The sequence below is a fragment of the Huiozyma naganishii genome, chromosome 7 (assembly GCF_000348985.1).
Source record: "Huiozyma naganishii CBS 8797 chromosome 7, complete genome".
In the NCBI taxonomy this organism is placed as follows: Eukaryota; Fungi; Ascomycota; class Saccharomycetes; order Saccharomycetales; family Saccharomycetaceae; genus Huiozyma; species Huiozyma naganishii.
Window position 1 is genome coordinate 565,795 of NC_035928.1, and position 16,168 is coordinate 581,962.

Genomic DNA, 16,168 nt, shown 5'->3' on the forward strand with positions numbered 1-16,168 from the left:
ATGACAGTTTGACAGAAACCGTTGGGCGTCTACAAACAGCGTATTGTTCAGTCGTGACAACTCCCGCTCCCTCTGGATCATTTAGTCGTTATTATAGCATGCCGCAGAACACGAAGACCGTCTCCAAATACGCTACTTTGCGGCGCAAATCTCGCTCGGGGTCTAGTTCTGGATCCTCTTCGAGAAGACCCTCATTGACTCGTAAAAGGTCTTCCCAACGACTTATACGGACCATCAGCGTAGAGACTGAAATGAGCAATTTGTCCGTCTTAGATTCAGATGATACGAACGCGGGACCTGTCTCGGACCTCGATGGGCAAAATGTGGGAAATGAACATTCTCGCCCGCAATCGGCGACTGACACGGACGGTAGCAGCGTCCTGCCGGCGCTTTCAAGTATCAAAATTTCCAGTAACGGTCCGTCAGGCAGCATATTTGAATCTATAGCAGTGCCCTTCATCAAGGCTTCCTTGGACACAAGTCTGCCAGATGACTATCTCAGGGAAGACATCTTGAATATGATACAATCCTTAAAAATCCCCAGATGGTATCGTCGTGGAGCCGCCAAACCATCCTGCGACAGCAGCAAGATGGAACTAGTCAAGATTAAGGGTGCAATGACAAACGCTATTTTCAAGATCAGCTACCCGCACCTACCATCGTTGCTTCTTAGGGCCTATGGTAAGAACAACAGTTCTATTATCGACAGGGAGTATGAGCTGGCAATCCTAGCAAGACTATCCGCCAGAAACATTGGTCCATCGCTATACGGTTGTTTCGATAATGGTAGGTTTGAACAATTTTTGGAAAACGCCACGACGCTTACAAGAGACGATATTCGGGACTGGAAAACTTCCCAACGTATTGCTAGAAGAATGAAGGAACTGCACAGCGGTGTGCCATTGCTGACAGCTGAAATGAATGGGGGGGCTAGTTGCTGGAAAAAGATTGATAAATGGATCAAACTGATTGACTCGCACCCAGGGTGGACTTCAGTCGATAGAAACATTCAATCCTTCTTGAAATGTCAAAATTGGGTGACTTTTAAAGACACAGTGGAAAAATATCGCAGCTGGCTGTTCAGCAAATACGATGCTCATATTCCTTTGGTGTTTTGTCATAACGATGCCCAATACGGTAACCTGCTATTCAGTGCTCCCGTTATCAACACAGATTTCATTTCTCCTGCTGGTTCAATTTCAAGCATCACAAGAGCTTCTTCTTCAGCATCTTTATTCCCCTCAGACTCAAATGTCTTTCTTGACAAAATTATCAACCCAACCACTCAAGAACAAATTCAAGATAAGAAACTGGTTGTCATTGATTTTGAGTACGCAGGCGCAAACCCTGCAGCTTACGACCTAGCTAACCATTTAACCGAGTGGATGTACAATTACAGTGGCTCCGAACCTTGGAAATGTTCAGAGGAACATTTCCCAACAAAGGAGCAGTTCTTAAATTTCCTATATTCTTACGTTTCGCATCTGAAGGGGGTTGCTCAAAAGACGGCCAACAAAGAAATTGACAAAGAAGTGAGGTACTACTATAACGAGATTTTAAGGTGGAGAGCCACAGTTCAACTCTTCTGGTGTCTTTGGGCCATTATTCAATGTGGTCAACTGGGTCAGGAAGCCTTGTCAGGTAATGATGGAACAGAGGAACAGGAGGGCATAAACGGCGAAAAATATATTATCACCATTGATGATACAGATACCAAAGAATCCAGTCCCCAAGGGAATTTAGACGGAGAATCGGAGGGGGTTGATATCGAAACGTTCGATTATACCATGTACTCAGCAGATAAAATTTCCGTCTTCTGGGGTGACCTAATTCAAAGTTCTATAGTAAGCGAAAGCGCGTGTTTTTCGCCTCAAGATGTCAAATATCTAAATAACAACCCAATATAGCTCAATCATTCTATCTCTGTCCCATGTAATGTGCTGACTCGGCCAGCTCTATCCAGAATTACCTTTTCCTTTTTTGTATAACATAAACTGTTTATAAGAACAGAACGTAATTTTCGTTACTTCTCAGATCTAACAGGAACCCAAATCGGTCAAAACGCGTGGAACTGGGGAAGGAAGGTGGAGCAAGAGGTGGCACGGCATATGGATTACCATCGGGCCCAACAAAATTTGCAACTGCTCAATGATTGTGGAGAGCAAGATGTTTGTAGTGGCAACGCAGTGGATGATGAAGTAGCTGATACCAGATCGATGGCGAGTACTCAGATCCCAGACCTAAACTTCTCATCCGACGTCGAAGCAAATGTTCAAGACCTAGCTCCAAACGACGAAAGAGTGTTTCTTAGTACGCAGGTCCAGAGTCGATTAGATGATGCAGAAGATGAATCTGAAATGAAATCGCAGCTGCGAAAATTCAAGTATCCTCAACTCAGTATGAAATCACTAACGACACTAACTCACAAGTCTATAAGCCCTAAAAAGTCTAGCCAGCCGAAACAAAGAGTTGCAAAGAGGAATATCAAGAAGGCCAGAAGTAGTACAAATGCAACCCCCTCTAATATCGATTCTCATAGCCGTTCTCGAAGCGTGAACTTATTGAAGCAGCTTTCAGGTAAGCATAGTAAAGTAAAAGATATGATCAAATCGCAAAACAACAAGAGACGACCATCAAATAGAAAGAACGAATCCTTGGTTTTATTTGATACGTATAACGCGGAAGAATGGAACACTTTGAAGGACCAAATCCTGCTGAAATTCCCTAAATGCGATGATAATGACTTGAACGAAGTCCATAATTACTTGTACGGTTACGAAAATGAAGACGCTGGTATTGGTCACGAGTCAACCGATCTATGGAATGCATCGCAACAACTGCTTCCATACACACAAGAATCAAAAAAATCTGTGAACAACAGTCAAACCATGAACTTCCTCTCTCTCTCGCAGGTAATGGAAGATGCTAGTTTGATGAACGATGATATTGATAACACTACGAAATTTTTGGTCCAATCTAAGGACCACTTAGCTATAACCGACTCTGCTATCTCCCAAAACATAAATGTATTGAATACCTCTATGCCACGATTGGCCTATTTGAAGGGGATATATGATGGCAATGATGACAACGACGTCAGAGTTGAGGATAGTGTAGACGAAGTTGGTGAACTAATACCAATAAATGAGCAAGGAATGTCGGCGCATCCTGCATTTGGGAAAGGGAACATACCGTCTCTCATACATAGGATGAACTCTAATGAGTCCTCGATATTTTCTGCACATCCATCTCCTGAAAAGCCAGACAATATCATCGATTTGAGTGTTGGGTCATTTAAGGCAGTGAAGAGTTTGGTCTCTCCTATTAAGCCAGACGTAGTTCGAAAGGAAAATGGTGTTCCCGAAAGTATCATGGGTGAGAACATACAGGTACCAGCAACAAGGAATCCAACTACGATGGATGAAAGCGCGCTTGCAACCAAATTGACTTATTGCATTTCAATCAAACTGAAACTTAGAAAAGATAGAGTGACAGAGAACAAAAAATCATTGGAAAATATATGTAAAAAAGGCTACAATTTCAGTCCATCCTTAGATCAAATGGATGAGAACTTTGTCTTTGTTGATGAATCAGACGATGAGAACGAAAAGTACGATAGTAATATTCTGATAGATATTTTCAGAGCTAATAATGTGCATCCGATGGAAATACCGTCTCAGAATCATGTGCAACCATCAGAAGCAAAGGACGGTTTAATGTCTTGTTCTGCACAGGAATTGAGGAGTGCTCTTAAACTTGCCGGATTAAAGCCTGTGCGTACGAAATCCGAAATGGTTGAATCGTTGGAAGCGGCATCGCAGGTTTTATCACAAGTCGTTCCATTGCAGAACTCTAGGAAAGAGATATTCAGGCACCTTAATTCACTTGTTCGTAAGATACCGGACTTGATGAAATTAGTTTACACCTTTGAACCTATCCCATTTTTAGATTTGAGAGTGGAATTGAGCAGATTAGACCCGTTTATCGATCGTATTGACGATCAAACTTTTCGCGAATGGACTGACAGCAATGGGATAACCACCAAAAAATGACTAAATGGATGTGCTGAGACAATGGAAGTATTTAATAACTTCTAACAAAACAAAATTAAGTCTGCTCTGTTTTATTCGGTGTGTAGGACAGAATAGAGGCAGGCGTTCCACGTCGGGCTGGAACTCAGCGGTAGAAAAAAAGAATTATATCATTTTGGTAGTTACCAACCTTTTATATAAGAATGGGCCAAACCAGTTTTTAGAAATGATGTTAGCTGAAAGAATCCAGTAGGCAGGCAAAATCTCAATAACGCCTATATAGTCCTTGATTTGTGCCTAGCCGTATTCCGATATTTTGCACTATTAACATAGTCAGTGCCGCTACCAGTTTCGCTTATAAATGTGAATAAATGTATTTACAAATAACAAATTCTCTAAAAATACGAATAGCCTGGCGGGAAAAGATATAACAAACGTCATTCATTCTCCCTTACCCTTCCGGCGTGCTGTCGCAAATCACTCTTGCAGGTTTTTCAAGCAGGTTTTGGAAATTTACCATGTAGCACCGTTCCTGAATCACGATTAAGTTGCACTCCGGCTCAGTCAGACATGATTTATTGTGCATTGAGACCACATAACCGTTCATTTCCAGAGCGGTAGTTCGAGTCCCGGAATTTTTTCGCAGCACACATGCGGCACACTCTCTAAAAAAGTCCATACACATCCTTTTTATCGTCTTCGGAAAACTTCTTAAGTGGTTCAGGAACATATGATTCCAAGTATTCTCCCTTGAATATATCCACAAACAAAGCAGTCTGGTAAGCCCGCTTCTCACCGACCTGGACCTTCCGAGAACTATGCCACCGCGAGGGAGGTCAACAACCGCAGGTCAAACAGGGACCAGAAGCTCGTTTACATGGGCATTGTTGCTTGGCAAAAGTATCTGGGCCTCGACGAGGGGTCCCGGAATCTGCAGGTGGCGCGGCCGGAACAGAAGAAAAGAAAGATTGAGTTTATTCCGGTCGGTAGTACGGTTGATCTGAGCAGAGTAGGGGGGCGACTGTACCCTCATTTCTGTTTTCGTGAGGGCCAGATGCTGGTGATGCTAGTTGTATTAATATGTTCCACTGAATTTCTCTGTGTGCAAGCCCTACCTGGGTACGGGAAGACGCTATTGTTCCATGTTCCATTGATCGTTTTAAAGAAGAAGACTACACAGCCATTTGTTTCCTTCGTGTTCGTGCCATACATCCCATTGAAAGAGAACATGAAGATGAGATTGAAACAGAATGATGCGCTGAATGTGGGAGATGTCAGTTCCCTTCTGCATGGAGACTTTGGCGAAAAGGACCCGACGTAGACGTCCGCAGTCAGGTCCTTCCACAAGCTGGGTTTGAACGATTTTGTTATGCTGTTCAACAGCTGGTACAGCACATTTCCAATCTGCAGAGGACGGTGCGCAGTTTCATGACCTGGTCAAGCAGCTGCCTCTGGAGAAGACCCGGAACCGGTTTGTGACGTGCCAGGACGGCGACGAGTGCCGGGCCCGTGCCGTGGAACTGATCAAAGGTTCTTGCGGTTGGACAAGAAACAGAAGGTCATTGTGGTCTGCGACTGGAAGAACACAGCCGCTAATAGTGCACGGGGATTTCATCCCCAAGGAGAAGGTGCGGGCTACCAGCACCTTTAGCGAGGACGAGTCGCAGCGGGTTCTCATCGGCACGAAGCTGCTTGCCGAGGGGATTGAAATTGCCGCCATAGCTCTTGTGGTACTGGTCGAATATCTACCGCGCATTTTACAGTATATCTAAGCTGCGGGCCGGCTGCGTGACTAGGGCGTTTGTGTGGTGTACTTGCACGACCGGATGGTGCGTGAGAATGATAGGGAGACGGGGTTGCGGCCTGAGTGTCTGGTCCCCCAGTTCAGTCAAACTCGCATTCCGGGATGCAGGAAGTGCGATTTGTGTAGTTGTATTATTCTTGGGTGGTTTAGCAGCGACCACCTCGTTAGACGGCCCTGTAATTATAAAAGAGGCCATTCACAATAAGTTTGTAAAGAGCAAGTCTTTGTTTGAGGTCCTTGGATTCAACCATGATGAGGTCAAGTTCCTGAGGATGTTTAATTTGTCATTGGAGTATTTTGGAGTGAAGAAGTCGGAGGGTGACCTGTTCTGTCGCAAGTACCGGGCACTAGTTCCTGATACTGGGATCTGCTGGGACCAGAGCGTGGGGTATATCATTGACGCGCTCACGGTCTTACATGTGATTCTTAAAGAGAAGAGCTGCAATAAATTACTGCGCAAAATGGAAGATAATGGCGCAGCGGTAGCTCTCATGTGGGTGGCCCGGAACCTGGATTATTTGAGAATTGAGGCAAAAAATTATTTCGCGGTTTACTTGGCACTGTGCGGTTCCCTTGAGAAGAAAAGAAAGGCCGGTCGCGGGCATCAGGAGGGTTTAGACTGCACAAAGTCCAAGCACAACATGCGCCCTCTGACGGTGTTTAACACCTTTGAAATAACGAACACCATGTTCAGGGAGTACGAGGAGACGTGGGAGGATTTGCGCTCAAACAAGTTGGATGTTCTATATTTTTTTGCTACTGGTGGAGGGCGTAAGAGTTTTCCACAACTCTGGGAAAATTTGTCGCTGGATGGTCTGGAAAGATGCCTGTCTTTCAACGGAATAGATCGCTACAAACAATTTGGTTTCGTCCCGCCGATTACAGGTGTTAAACAGCTGGTGTCACAGGTCGCTAGTGCGAGCGTTATGGATACGTTTACTTACTCCGAGGGGAGTGATGCAAAGTCCCTGAGATATAGGGTAAACGGAAAATATACGACGCCAGCGAAATCCATTGCAAAGAGCTGTATGGGATTGAGGCGTTTTGGACTGTGGCACAACGTTGGCTTCATGAACCAGATCCGCGAGCACTTCCCAGCGTTCGGTAACCTGCATTATTTCACCCAGTGAACCAGGGTGCAAGAGCTATTCTTGCTGTTTCACACAGGAGCGACCGTCGCCCCATATTTTTGCATTTCGTGTAACAACGTCTCCCAGACCTTCTTTTTCAGAACCAATTGATTCCTAAATAAACGGGGAGGGGTTTTTCCTTCACATACCTAACACTCTTAGATATCGCCTTTCTAAAAAATATCTTGGCTATAATCACTGGATCGTGTCTTGCAGAGAAACATAACCTGGATTTCTCGTCTTTTCTTGTGGGAACTACGTTTTACGTATGCGGACACGTTTGCGACCGTAATCACATGTTCAGCACATCTCCAATAGTGCGGTTTCCCAACTGCCGAATTGCTGTGGCAAATTGCCTGACTGTGCTACCAAGCACTGTACTCTATTCTGTCCCCCAGCCAGAATCAGATCTGTGTACATTCTACAAAGTGTTCCACACCATTAATACGCAGATAATCTTATAGTCTGCCTCTCAGGTCTCCAGGATGCAGTTCAAGTGTCAATCGCATCTGTCTTCAGTAATATTCAGCAAATCCTTATTGAATATCGAGGTTGCGTGCAGTAACCTAGTCAATTTGGTACAGATTCGTCACAATTACACCAGCCCTAAACAACCTGGACTCTCAGTTTTCAGGTCGGGTGGAGACCAGGGGTAAACGGTTGAAGTTCCTCCCTTTTATACCTCGATCGGAACTAATTCTTCGCCCTTTTTCCAATTTCAGCATTCCGTTGGGAAACTTCAGTTTTGGCGGCGGGCTCGTGCCTCGGTGCAGTGCAGCATGGGTGTCACATATCCGGTAGCATGCACTCTCGGTAGCATGTAGAGTGTGCTTGATCTGTAGTAGTCTTTGGATGCTGTTTCTGGTTTTGCTAAGACAATTTAGAGAGGGTTTCTCTGGTGACTGCATCTTGTATTGTCTTATTATGTTCCCATTTAATTGACCGTTAAGAACAGCGATTTTTGGGGGTGTGACGCAGTTTGCTGCCAGGTTTATCTCGAAAATAGTATTTAAGTTGTAGTTGAGTACATGGTGACCGGATCTCTTCCGTGCCCATATTAGCCAAATAACTGTTTTGAATCATGAATCCCGTAAGTAAATCACGTCTACAGTAACGAAATAACAAAGAATTAAAGAATTAAATAACGTAATATATAAGCCATCATAAATATGCCATTAATCATAATATAAATATGTGATCAAAGCACGAACAGAAGCAAGTTCATAAAGATAGATCCGAAAATTGCTGGAGTCACTGAGTTTGCAATTCCGGCAAAGGTAGAAATAGCGTGAGTCGAGATTTCGCTACTGGTGTAACCTGCGGGACCACTTTCCACCACTGGGATGATAGTCGTCACTGGCTGAAGTGTTGTTTGTGTTCTTTGAGAAGTAGTAGCAGGACTTTGGAGTGAAATACTAGAACTCTCGATCAAACGGGAAGTTACAGGTGATGGTTTGGACGTGAAACTCTCACGGCTTTCTGACTCTGCTGGTTTGACAGAGCTATAGTATATTGGTGGAGGGATTATATGGCGAGAACTGGTCGTAGCAGTAACCGTATCGGTTGACCTTGTCGAGATTGAACTTACAGGAGGAGGTGGGTAGCTGGTAATCTCCGGAATACTCGAACTTGTTTCAAAAGACGAAAACACAGGGTCTGTAGTAGTTCTAATTGTGACAGAAATAGTCGAACTCAAAGGAGGTGGCAGTTCGCTGGATGTCTCAGGTGGGACTATAGTACTCGAACTCAAAGGAGGTGGCAGTTCGCTGGATGTCTCAGGTGGGACTATAGTACTCGAACTCAAAGGAGGTGGCAGTTCGCTGGATGTCACAGGTGGGACTATAGTACTCGAACTCAAAGGAGGTGGCAGCTCGCTGGATGTCACAGGAGGTAATGAGCTTGTTACTGACGGATTATAGCAGTCTGCATCCCCACATTCCAATGGCCAAAAATAGTTTGGAAGTCCTAACTGCGACTGCCCATGATTATTTGAATTATGGCAACCAACTGACAAATCAAAGTGGGGTTTCCCAAATCCTTCGTTATACCAGTCCTCCTTATACTGAGCTGTATGACCGTCTAAGAACTCATATTGGAGTTGGAAGTAGTCTAACCACACGATGCAATTCTCATAGTCCGGACGACCTCTGATCAAAAAAGTGGTGGTAAAATCGGATGGGTCAAAATCTTCTGGAAGCACTCCTTCGTTAAAACCATAAAGTTGATGTGTGCCTGTGGATAAACCGATAACTTTCAAAGACCATAAATATTTCAAATCTATCTTTTCTCCATTCCTTGTGTACGCACGAATAGTAACTTTGTATAACTTCTGGTTTGGAAGCCATCTTACGTCTTTCAAATCAAGAGAAAACTTTGGGTTGATCCTTTCGTTTTCGTAAAAATAATCAAAATCGAGATGAGGGCATCCATGCTGGATAGTCGTAGCAGGACATCCAGTTTCTAGCTCTCTATTCCATAGTCCGCCGAAATCATCTCCATAAAGAGAGATCCCAAAAGCAGCCGATATCAGCTGTAAAACTGTAATGATAACCGTTATACGGAAACTTTTCATTTTGTAAATATTGAATCAGTTATAATTGGAAACTAGAAAATGTTGCTGTTTGTCTTCCAAGTAACTTGCTGGTGTTATTTTAGTAGACAAATGAAAGAAGGTAGAAAATGAAACAACAAATAACCACGAATAGTCCACAATGCACCCTGACTTTATATCATTCCAGGTCTTGTTTCTATGGTCAATACAACTGGTTACTACCCCCTCTTTTAATTCGGAACCAACTCCTCCTTGCTCCCAAATAACATATGGATTGCCTCTAATAATAGTAGCGTGAGGAGAACACAAATTACGTTCAATTAAAGGCAAAATCCCGATTCATTTAGGGAGTGCTCATTACTTTGTTCGAGTTAAATTGCAAGGTAGTATAGGTTCACAAACTTAATTTGTCGCCCCCCTCACGATAAAAGTAACGAAGAAAAGAGGGACTTAAACAATAATGCGAATAGTTCACCGACAATCAAGCGCGCCTCGCCACCAGTGTGGAAAGTAAATTGCCATGTTGTATAGGTTCATAAACTGGAATTGCCGTCCCCCTCTCGCGATAAAGAATACGGAAGATAAACCGGACTCAACAATAATGCGAATACTTTACCGACAATCAAACACGCCTCGCCACCAGTGCGGAAAGCAAGTTCCCCTATCGAGGTTAAAGTATACTGTGAATGTCAAACAGTAGATTAATTTCCCCCCTCTTCCCAAAATCACAAAATGCACCTTGCGACCAGTGAACAAAGCAAAATGCCCTAGTGGAGTCAAAATAGACTGTGAAATATCAGACAGTAGATTAATCGCCACCCCCCTCAAAATCAGAAAACGCACAGAGCAACCGAGGAGCAAAGGGTCAGTAACGCATTGTTATGGATTTTCACGTGAGACAAAAATGGACTCATCTCAAGGACAATTGAAGGGTTTGAGCCTATGATTTCCAACAGTTGCGTTGCCATAGCTCGCAGTCACCCACTGTTTCATTTCGACCCCCCCCCTCCCACTGGCGAAAAAACCGGAGCGCAAGATCACAGCATAGGAGGATGACCCGCGGATCTTTGGTCTCTGGTCTATACTGCAAAGGACTCGGGTCCATTGTTTAGCCTTGCCTGCTACAACAGAAAACGTTTCTTTTTCTGAAAAAATAGATCAGCACATTTCTTCTTTGAGTAAAAATGGTAAGTGTTGCCTGAATTGCGATCTAGAAAAGTTTCGTGCGGTACTTTCTGTGGTGTTTCGTCTGGGGAATGAGTCGAGAGGAGGTACACGGCTGCAGCAAAGGTCCCCGTGCCTCGACGTCAAATGTCGTCAATGCATGCTACTGAAATCCCGGATTCACTTCTATACAGGTCCCTCATCCCCCCCCCTTTTGAAAGAAGTCACGATATGGAGTCGTAGTCAGTTGCAAGTTGTCAATCTTTGATCCGCTCTGCTGGCACAGGGATCGGTTTCAAAACTGGAGAAAACGTTACACCTCCCTTTCAAAATTTCGGAGTTTGGAAAAGAATAAAAACGGAAATCATAGAGGGAACTGAAAGGTTCTGTTTCAGGAAAGGTGTGTAACTCATAGTCCTTCACCTTATCCTCACTACCTTTCCAGTTTCGCTTGGTTTAAGAGCAAAACATACTTCTCCCCTTTATCGTCTGTCTCGGCCCTCAATTCTTAGTTCCAAGAGTGACGGATGTGATGGAAGTTTTCTTAGCGACTTGTTCTGTTCCAGAACTGTCAAAAGAACCGACTTATAGGTATGCTATTCTGAAAAATTTGGTCGTGATACGTTTGCTCATTCTAGAGTGTGGTTGAGTGATAAAATGTGCATGCAGGGCTACCTACAGCACACAGAAAACTCATGGCAATGCATATCATTGGACTAACCAACGTATTAACATGGTGGGGGCGCTCAACAATACATGAACCAAACAACTAAAATTCATATACATTTTCCAAAAATCAACTATCAAAAAAAGGTATCAGTAAATGCCCAACGAAGATATATCCCTGCTTAAGGGTATGTTCAACCATATATTAGTCTACGCAATTGTCTTTGAAAAAGTGCAATGACAGCTTTCGAATGTGTTTGTTTCTCAAGAAGAACTTTCCTATGTTCATTGTTTGTTTTGCCGTTTTTTCCTTGAAGTACAGTGTTTAAACGGGGTAACGGGTAAAGTTTTGTGCGTTATATCTGCCACGATCAAAAAGCTTGTTTATTGAGTGCAAAAGTAGCTACATTGGTTCTATCCAGTTAACGGAATTGTAAGAGTCGGCCAGAGTAATTACTAACACTGTATTACTCACTATGTTTTTAAATGTTCATTAAGGCAATGAAAATTATTATTTTGGATTGATGGTTTCTACTATCTGTGTCGATCGTTCCAAAAGGACGGGAGCTGTACAACACTTTTCATCACCAAAAAAACTTTGAAAGCCCGCACCTTGTAGCAATAACTTTCGAAAACTTGAGGCTAACTATCATTTTCTCCCTTTTAATTCGTTCTATGTTTTCATATTCCACCTGCTCTCTCTTAGCCAACGACTTATGAGATACAAGATCTACGTACCTTGCAGATCTTATCTCGCTTTTACAGATGACCTTGTGACCAAAATAACGGAGAGTAAAAAAGGAAGCTGCCCATTGTAGTCAGTATTACAGTTAAGCTGCTTGATATTATATGACAAAAACAGACTGGACATCCACCATGCCTCTTTCAACGATTCGTCACTCAAAACGACGCCAGGTAACCTCAGGACTTATCTCATCACATATCATAGTAAGGCACTCACGCAAACAATCGTAATATAATAAACATCATAAAACGGTCGATCTACGACCGCAGTAGAATGGCTCTACCCAAAACGGCTTTTAAGCTTGTGAAATGTACCCGAATGTAACGTGCTGTATAAGCCAAGTGCGTGGATGGCAATAAATAAAAAAGAGTGGTAGGAACTAACCCTTATCATGGTGTTCACAAAACTTTGCTAAATCCCCGTGAATTAGCACAGCCAATCTGTTTTACTTCCACATATGTTCCCCTCTTTCTTCCCTGTCATATGACTACAAATGGATGTCAAAAATATGTTACAAAAGCACTTTTATATCCATAAACAGTAAAACCAGTTGGAATAAGTATTCCAGTACCACAAGTTCTTGATTCTGTACCGTTTCTGTAACAGTTAAGGTGGGTTGTATTTGAATGAAAAATGTAAGGACGACCAAACATTTCTATTCACTCCGTATATTTAGTTTTTACCAAAAATATCAGTTGTACTTGCTTGTCTCGTGGGTCTTAATATTTGAAAGTACTGACTTTCATAGGGTATTGGGTCATACCAACTCTTTAGAGGGAATCCACAATTTATTTTTACAAGGTGGACTTATATCTACTATATGAAATTCAAAATTTTTGTCCATACCCAAAAACTATAAATAAATATTAACTTCTTGAAGGTTCGCAAAAATCTATGGTTAAGCAGTTAACTAAGACCAATGATTTACTGTATGTCCTTTCCTCTGACCTCTTTCATTTTTTTCCTTTTAAACCAAACATTTAACCAAACATTTGAGGGTGAAAATTGTTGAATAGGGTCTTGTTCGCCGTGGCTATTCATTGTAGTAGAGTAAAGAGATGTTTTAGTTCAGGTATGACTCCTGGTATATACTTAATATATAAGTATATGGTTCGATGATCTCTTCTATATTGTCACAGATAGAAGGATCAATTCATTCGATGTAGTTAGGCTTTATATATGTGAGAATTTGCTCAGAGTCAATGGTGTGACTTTTCACTTTCTCACTGTGGTGGATACTTCCGCACTTGTGGCATCGTTATTTGTCTCGTTAACATTTGTGTCTTTTATCAAGTGTGTGTCTTGTTTATGCCTACCATGATATCTTATCACCCTTATCATATTCATTTTCTATATCCAGCAAAAACTAAGTAAAATATTCTTCATTATGTTAGATTCTGTGCGTATTTCTGCCGTTACTCTATAATGCACCAAGTACGCATGGTGGACACGATAATTAACATCCTAAACAAATAACAGGTAACAAAACCAGTAGAGTTCCATAAACCGATAACTGCAAGCTCAACTCTACTAAAATCTACATTCAGTGCTATGCAAAAAAGACGACGATTTATCTCAACGACAATATTTTATATAACAGAATATCTTTTAGCACAGTTCTTATGAGATGATCATGTTCTGATTCTATACCTCAACACATTAAGACCAATAATTAGTTTTGTCTTTCTATACCAACTATTCACAAAATTCGTGAGAGAGAAAAGAAAGTCTTGTACAACCTTTATACAATTAATTAAGAAACATTCTACATAGATGAAATTATTGTCTTCACAGCTTTTACATGTTTGCTAAGGAAATGATCTTTGCAATCAACCCAGGTGCAAGAAATGCCTTTATTGGCGCGTCGCAGCCATGCAATAGTGCTGTTTCCATTAATGTACAAAGTATTTATGTAGGAGTTTGGAACAAAAGAAAAAAATTTTACAATTTCTAACATCACACATATCACCACGACGTGATGTCTCTAGCTTCATGAGTTCACGCAGTAACATAGTAGCATAGGATGATGTGTCCAATTGGAACTTCAAAATTACAGCTGTCATTTTGCCATCTGGTTTATCGGGCATGTATCTTTCCAATTTTACCTTCATGTATTTCTGACAGTTTTCCTGTCCAATCTTGTTATTCAAAATTTCCAAGTCTGTGTTGACCAGTTGCTGTGTGGGGTCATCGTAATGAACAATTTTATATTCGAGTTCCTTCGGTTTTTGAATGACATTTCTATAGGAACCGGCCATAGAAAAGTCACGCACTTTCCTTCTCATATCAGCGGGGTCCATACCATCCTTGGCCATGGTAGTCACGTACAAATCGCTCAATTCTTTGTTTGACGGGTAAATGATGTCAAACCCAGGGGTGGGCAAAACGACATCAGTGATGCTGTACTTCCCAGAATCAATATCAGCTTGACTCAAGGCCTTGGCACGAATAAATGTTGCATCTCTCAAATCTTCGTCCAGATCCTCTTCCTCGTCTATGCTTTCTTTTACAGAGTCAACGGAGTCATCAACAACCAAATCCCCAACAATAACGTCCAATCCATGCATCTCAATTCTTTTACTCGCGACGGAGTTCCAGATGTAACTTTGGTAGGCGTGGACATACATTGTCCTTAAATTCCTTGGAATTTTCATAATAGCGTTGTAATACGCGTTCGGAGAATACGTGCCATTATCTTCCTTCCTTTGGTTAGAGAGACAAAACAAGACAGCGTTCTCAGCGATACACTGTCTTGGCATTAGCTTCAAAGCAGCATGCGCATCCTTCGTCTGGGCCCAAATTTGCCTAGCTTCTTTGGATTTTTGCAGGACGCTTTCTTGATCAGAAAGGATCAATTCAGCTGCAACTTCCCAGTTACCCAAAAGCAACTCCTTCCCAACGGCGTGTGTTGAGATACTGAATGTCCCAAATCTTTGCAAACCAAAATAGTTGATGAACCCCTTTTCAGTGAGAGACTGACAGCCCTTTTCCATGATATTGTTTAAGCTAGTGTCAGAATTTTCCTGCACTTTCACGTCTCTAACGACGATAACAAACTCGTTCCCGGAAAGATCGCCCAAACTCAAAGTGGTATCTTTGTAACTGAAGCCACCGACGGTCATACCCTTCAGGGTTCTGTTCAAAGCGTTGATTCTGTCAACACCGAACTTCGAGATCGACAATCGTTGACACGTTACAGCTCTACGGTCTTTTGTCCCGGCATACCTCATCATTCTCGTTGGTGTCCGTAAAAGTTTACAAATGGTGTTTACAGCGTCCATAGTATCTTTGTTTTCTTTGTAGAGAGTGAAATGAAGAAACTCTTTATTTGGACCATAACCCCAGTTTTCAACACCGTTCGCATCCTTCGTTAGTTCAATCAATTCTTTCTTATTGACCCTCGAATTCTGCGAATTTCTAGCAATTTTGAAAGTGTTCATTGCCGTGGTAACCGACTCCAACTCATTATTGAAAGCTGCGCGCAACAACTGGTGAATCTTGGTCCTTGTGTTTTTGTCATCGAAGGATTTCTTGCTCTCCATTTTACTGGCATTCTTGTACACAGCCTCAATCTCACCAACATCTTCTTCACCAAAAATTGCTACTAGCTCGGCTCTCAATTCCGGTTCTACTGCGAAATCCTGCCTCTTCGCCAACTCTGCCTCGCGCTTCGCATCTTTTTCCTCTCTCGAAAGCTGCGGTTTCTTTGGCATCTTAAACCCTTTGTCCATCAAATGGACCACTTGACCTGCCTTATCAATCTCATTGACCAGAAAATCAGTGTACCGCTGCTTAATCTGCCCTTGAAACCCGGGGATACCTTTGGACAGGAAGTAAGTGATACCGACATCCGTCTCCGTGATCCCGGAGCCTGCAGGATCATCCAATTTCGTCCTCTTCACAGAGGGTTCAACAGCTGGCGGAGCATCATCTTGGGCTCGTTTGACGGTCTCGGACATGGCAAGTGACCTGGATTGTTGGACGATGGAGGTTTTTCTGTTCTCATCTGGATTGACACTTGCGATGAGATGGAAAATTTTCTCTTCTACAAATTATTCAAAAATATTTGTTTACTAC

General features: G+C 42.5%; 6 protein-coding genes across 6 annotated transcripts; 4 read left to right on the forward strand and 2 right to left on the reverse strand.

Moving 5' to 3' along the window:
• Nucleotides 1-98: 98 nt before the first annotated feature.
• On the forward strand, nt 99-1,907 carry CKI1 (bifunctional choline kinase/ethanolamine kinase CKI1; the record flags this gene model as incomplete). Its single annotated transcript, XM_022609125.1, has 1 exon — nt 99-1,907. The coding sequence occupies one exon, from the start codon at nt 99-101 to the stop codon at nt 1,905-1,907; it is 1,809 nt and encodes a 602-aa protein (XP_022465552.1).
• Nucleotides 1,908-2,108: 201 nt separating this feature from the next.
• On the forward strand, nt 2,109-4,052 carry SLX4 (Slx4p; the record flags this gene model as incomplete). The annotated part of the gene is made up of 1 exon (XM_022609126.1): nt 2,109-4,052. One exon carries the CDS (start codon nt 2,109-2,111, stop codon nt 4,050-4,052), a length of 1,944 nt encoding a protein of 647 aa, XP_022465553.1.
• Nucleotides 4,053-4,908: 856 nt separating this feature from the next.
• KNAG0G02510 (uncharacterized protein) lies at nt 4,909-5,352 on the forward strand (the record flags this gene model as incomplete). Its single annotated transcript, XM_022609127.1, has 1 exon — nt 4,909-5,352. One exon carries the CDS (start codon nt 4,909-4,911, stop codon nt 5,350-5,352), a length of 444 nt encoding a protein of 147 aa, XP_022465554.1.
• A 518-nt stretch (nt 5,353-5,870) lies between these two features.
• Nucleotides 5,871-6,965, forward strand: KNAG0G02530 (uncharacterized protein; the record flags this gene model as incomplete). Its single annotated transcript, XM_022609128.1, has 1 exon — nt 5,871-6,965. One exon carries the CDS (start codon nt 5,871-5,873, stop codon nt 6,963-6,965), a length of 1,095 nt encoding a protein of 364 aa, XP_022465555.1.
• A 1,198-nt stretch (nt 6,966-8,163) lies between these two features.
• On the reverse strand, nt 8,164-9,537 carry KNAG0G02540 (uncharacterized protein; the record flags this gene model as incomplete). Its single annotated transcript, XM_022609129.1, has 1 exon — nt 8,164-9,537. One exon carries the CDS (start codon nt 9,535-9,537, stop codon nt 8,164-8,166), a length of 1,374 nt encoding a protein of 457 aa, XP_022465556.1.
• A 4,446-nt stretch (nt 9,538-13,983) lies between these two features.
• On the reverse strand, nt 13,984-16,050 carry PUS7 (pseudouridine synthase PUS7; the record flags this gene model as incomplete). The annotated part of the gene is made up of 1 exon (XM_022609131.1): nt 13,984-16,050. The coding sequence occupies one exon, from the start codon at nt 16,048-16,050 to the stop codon at nt 13,984-13,986; it is 2,067 nt and encodes a 688-aa protein (XP_022465557.1).
• Nucleotides 16,051-16,168: the final 118 nt, after the last annotated feature.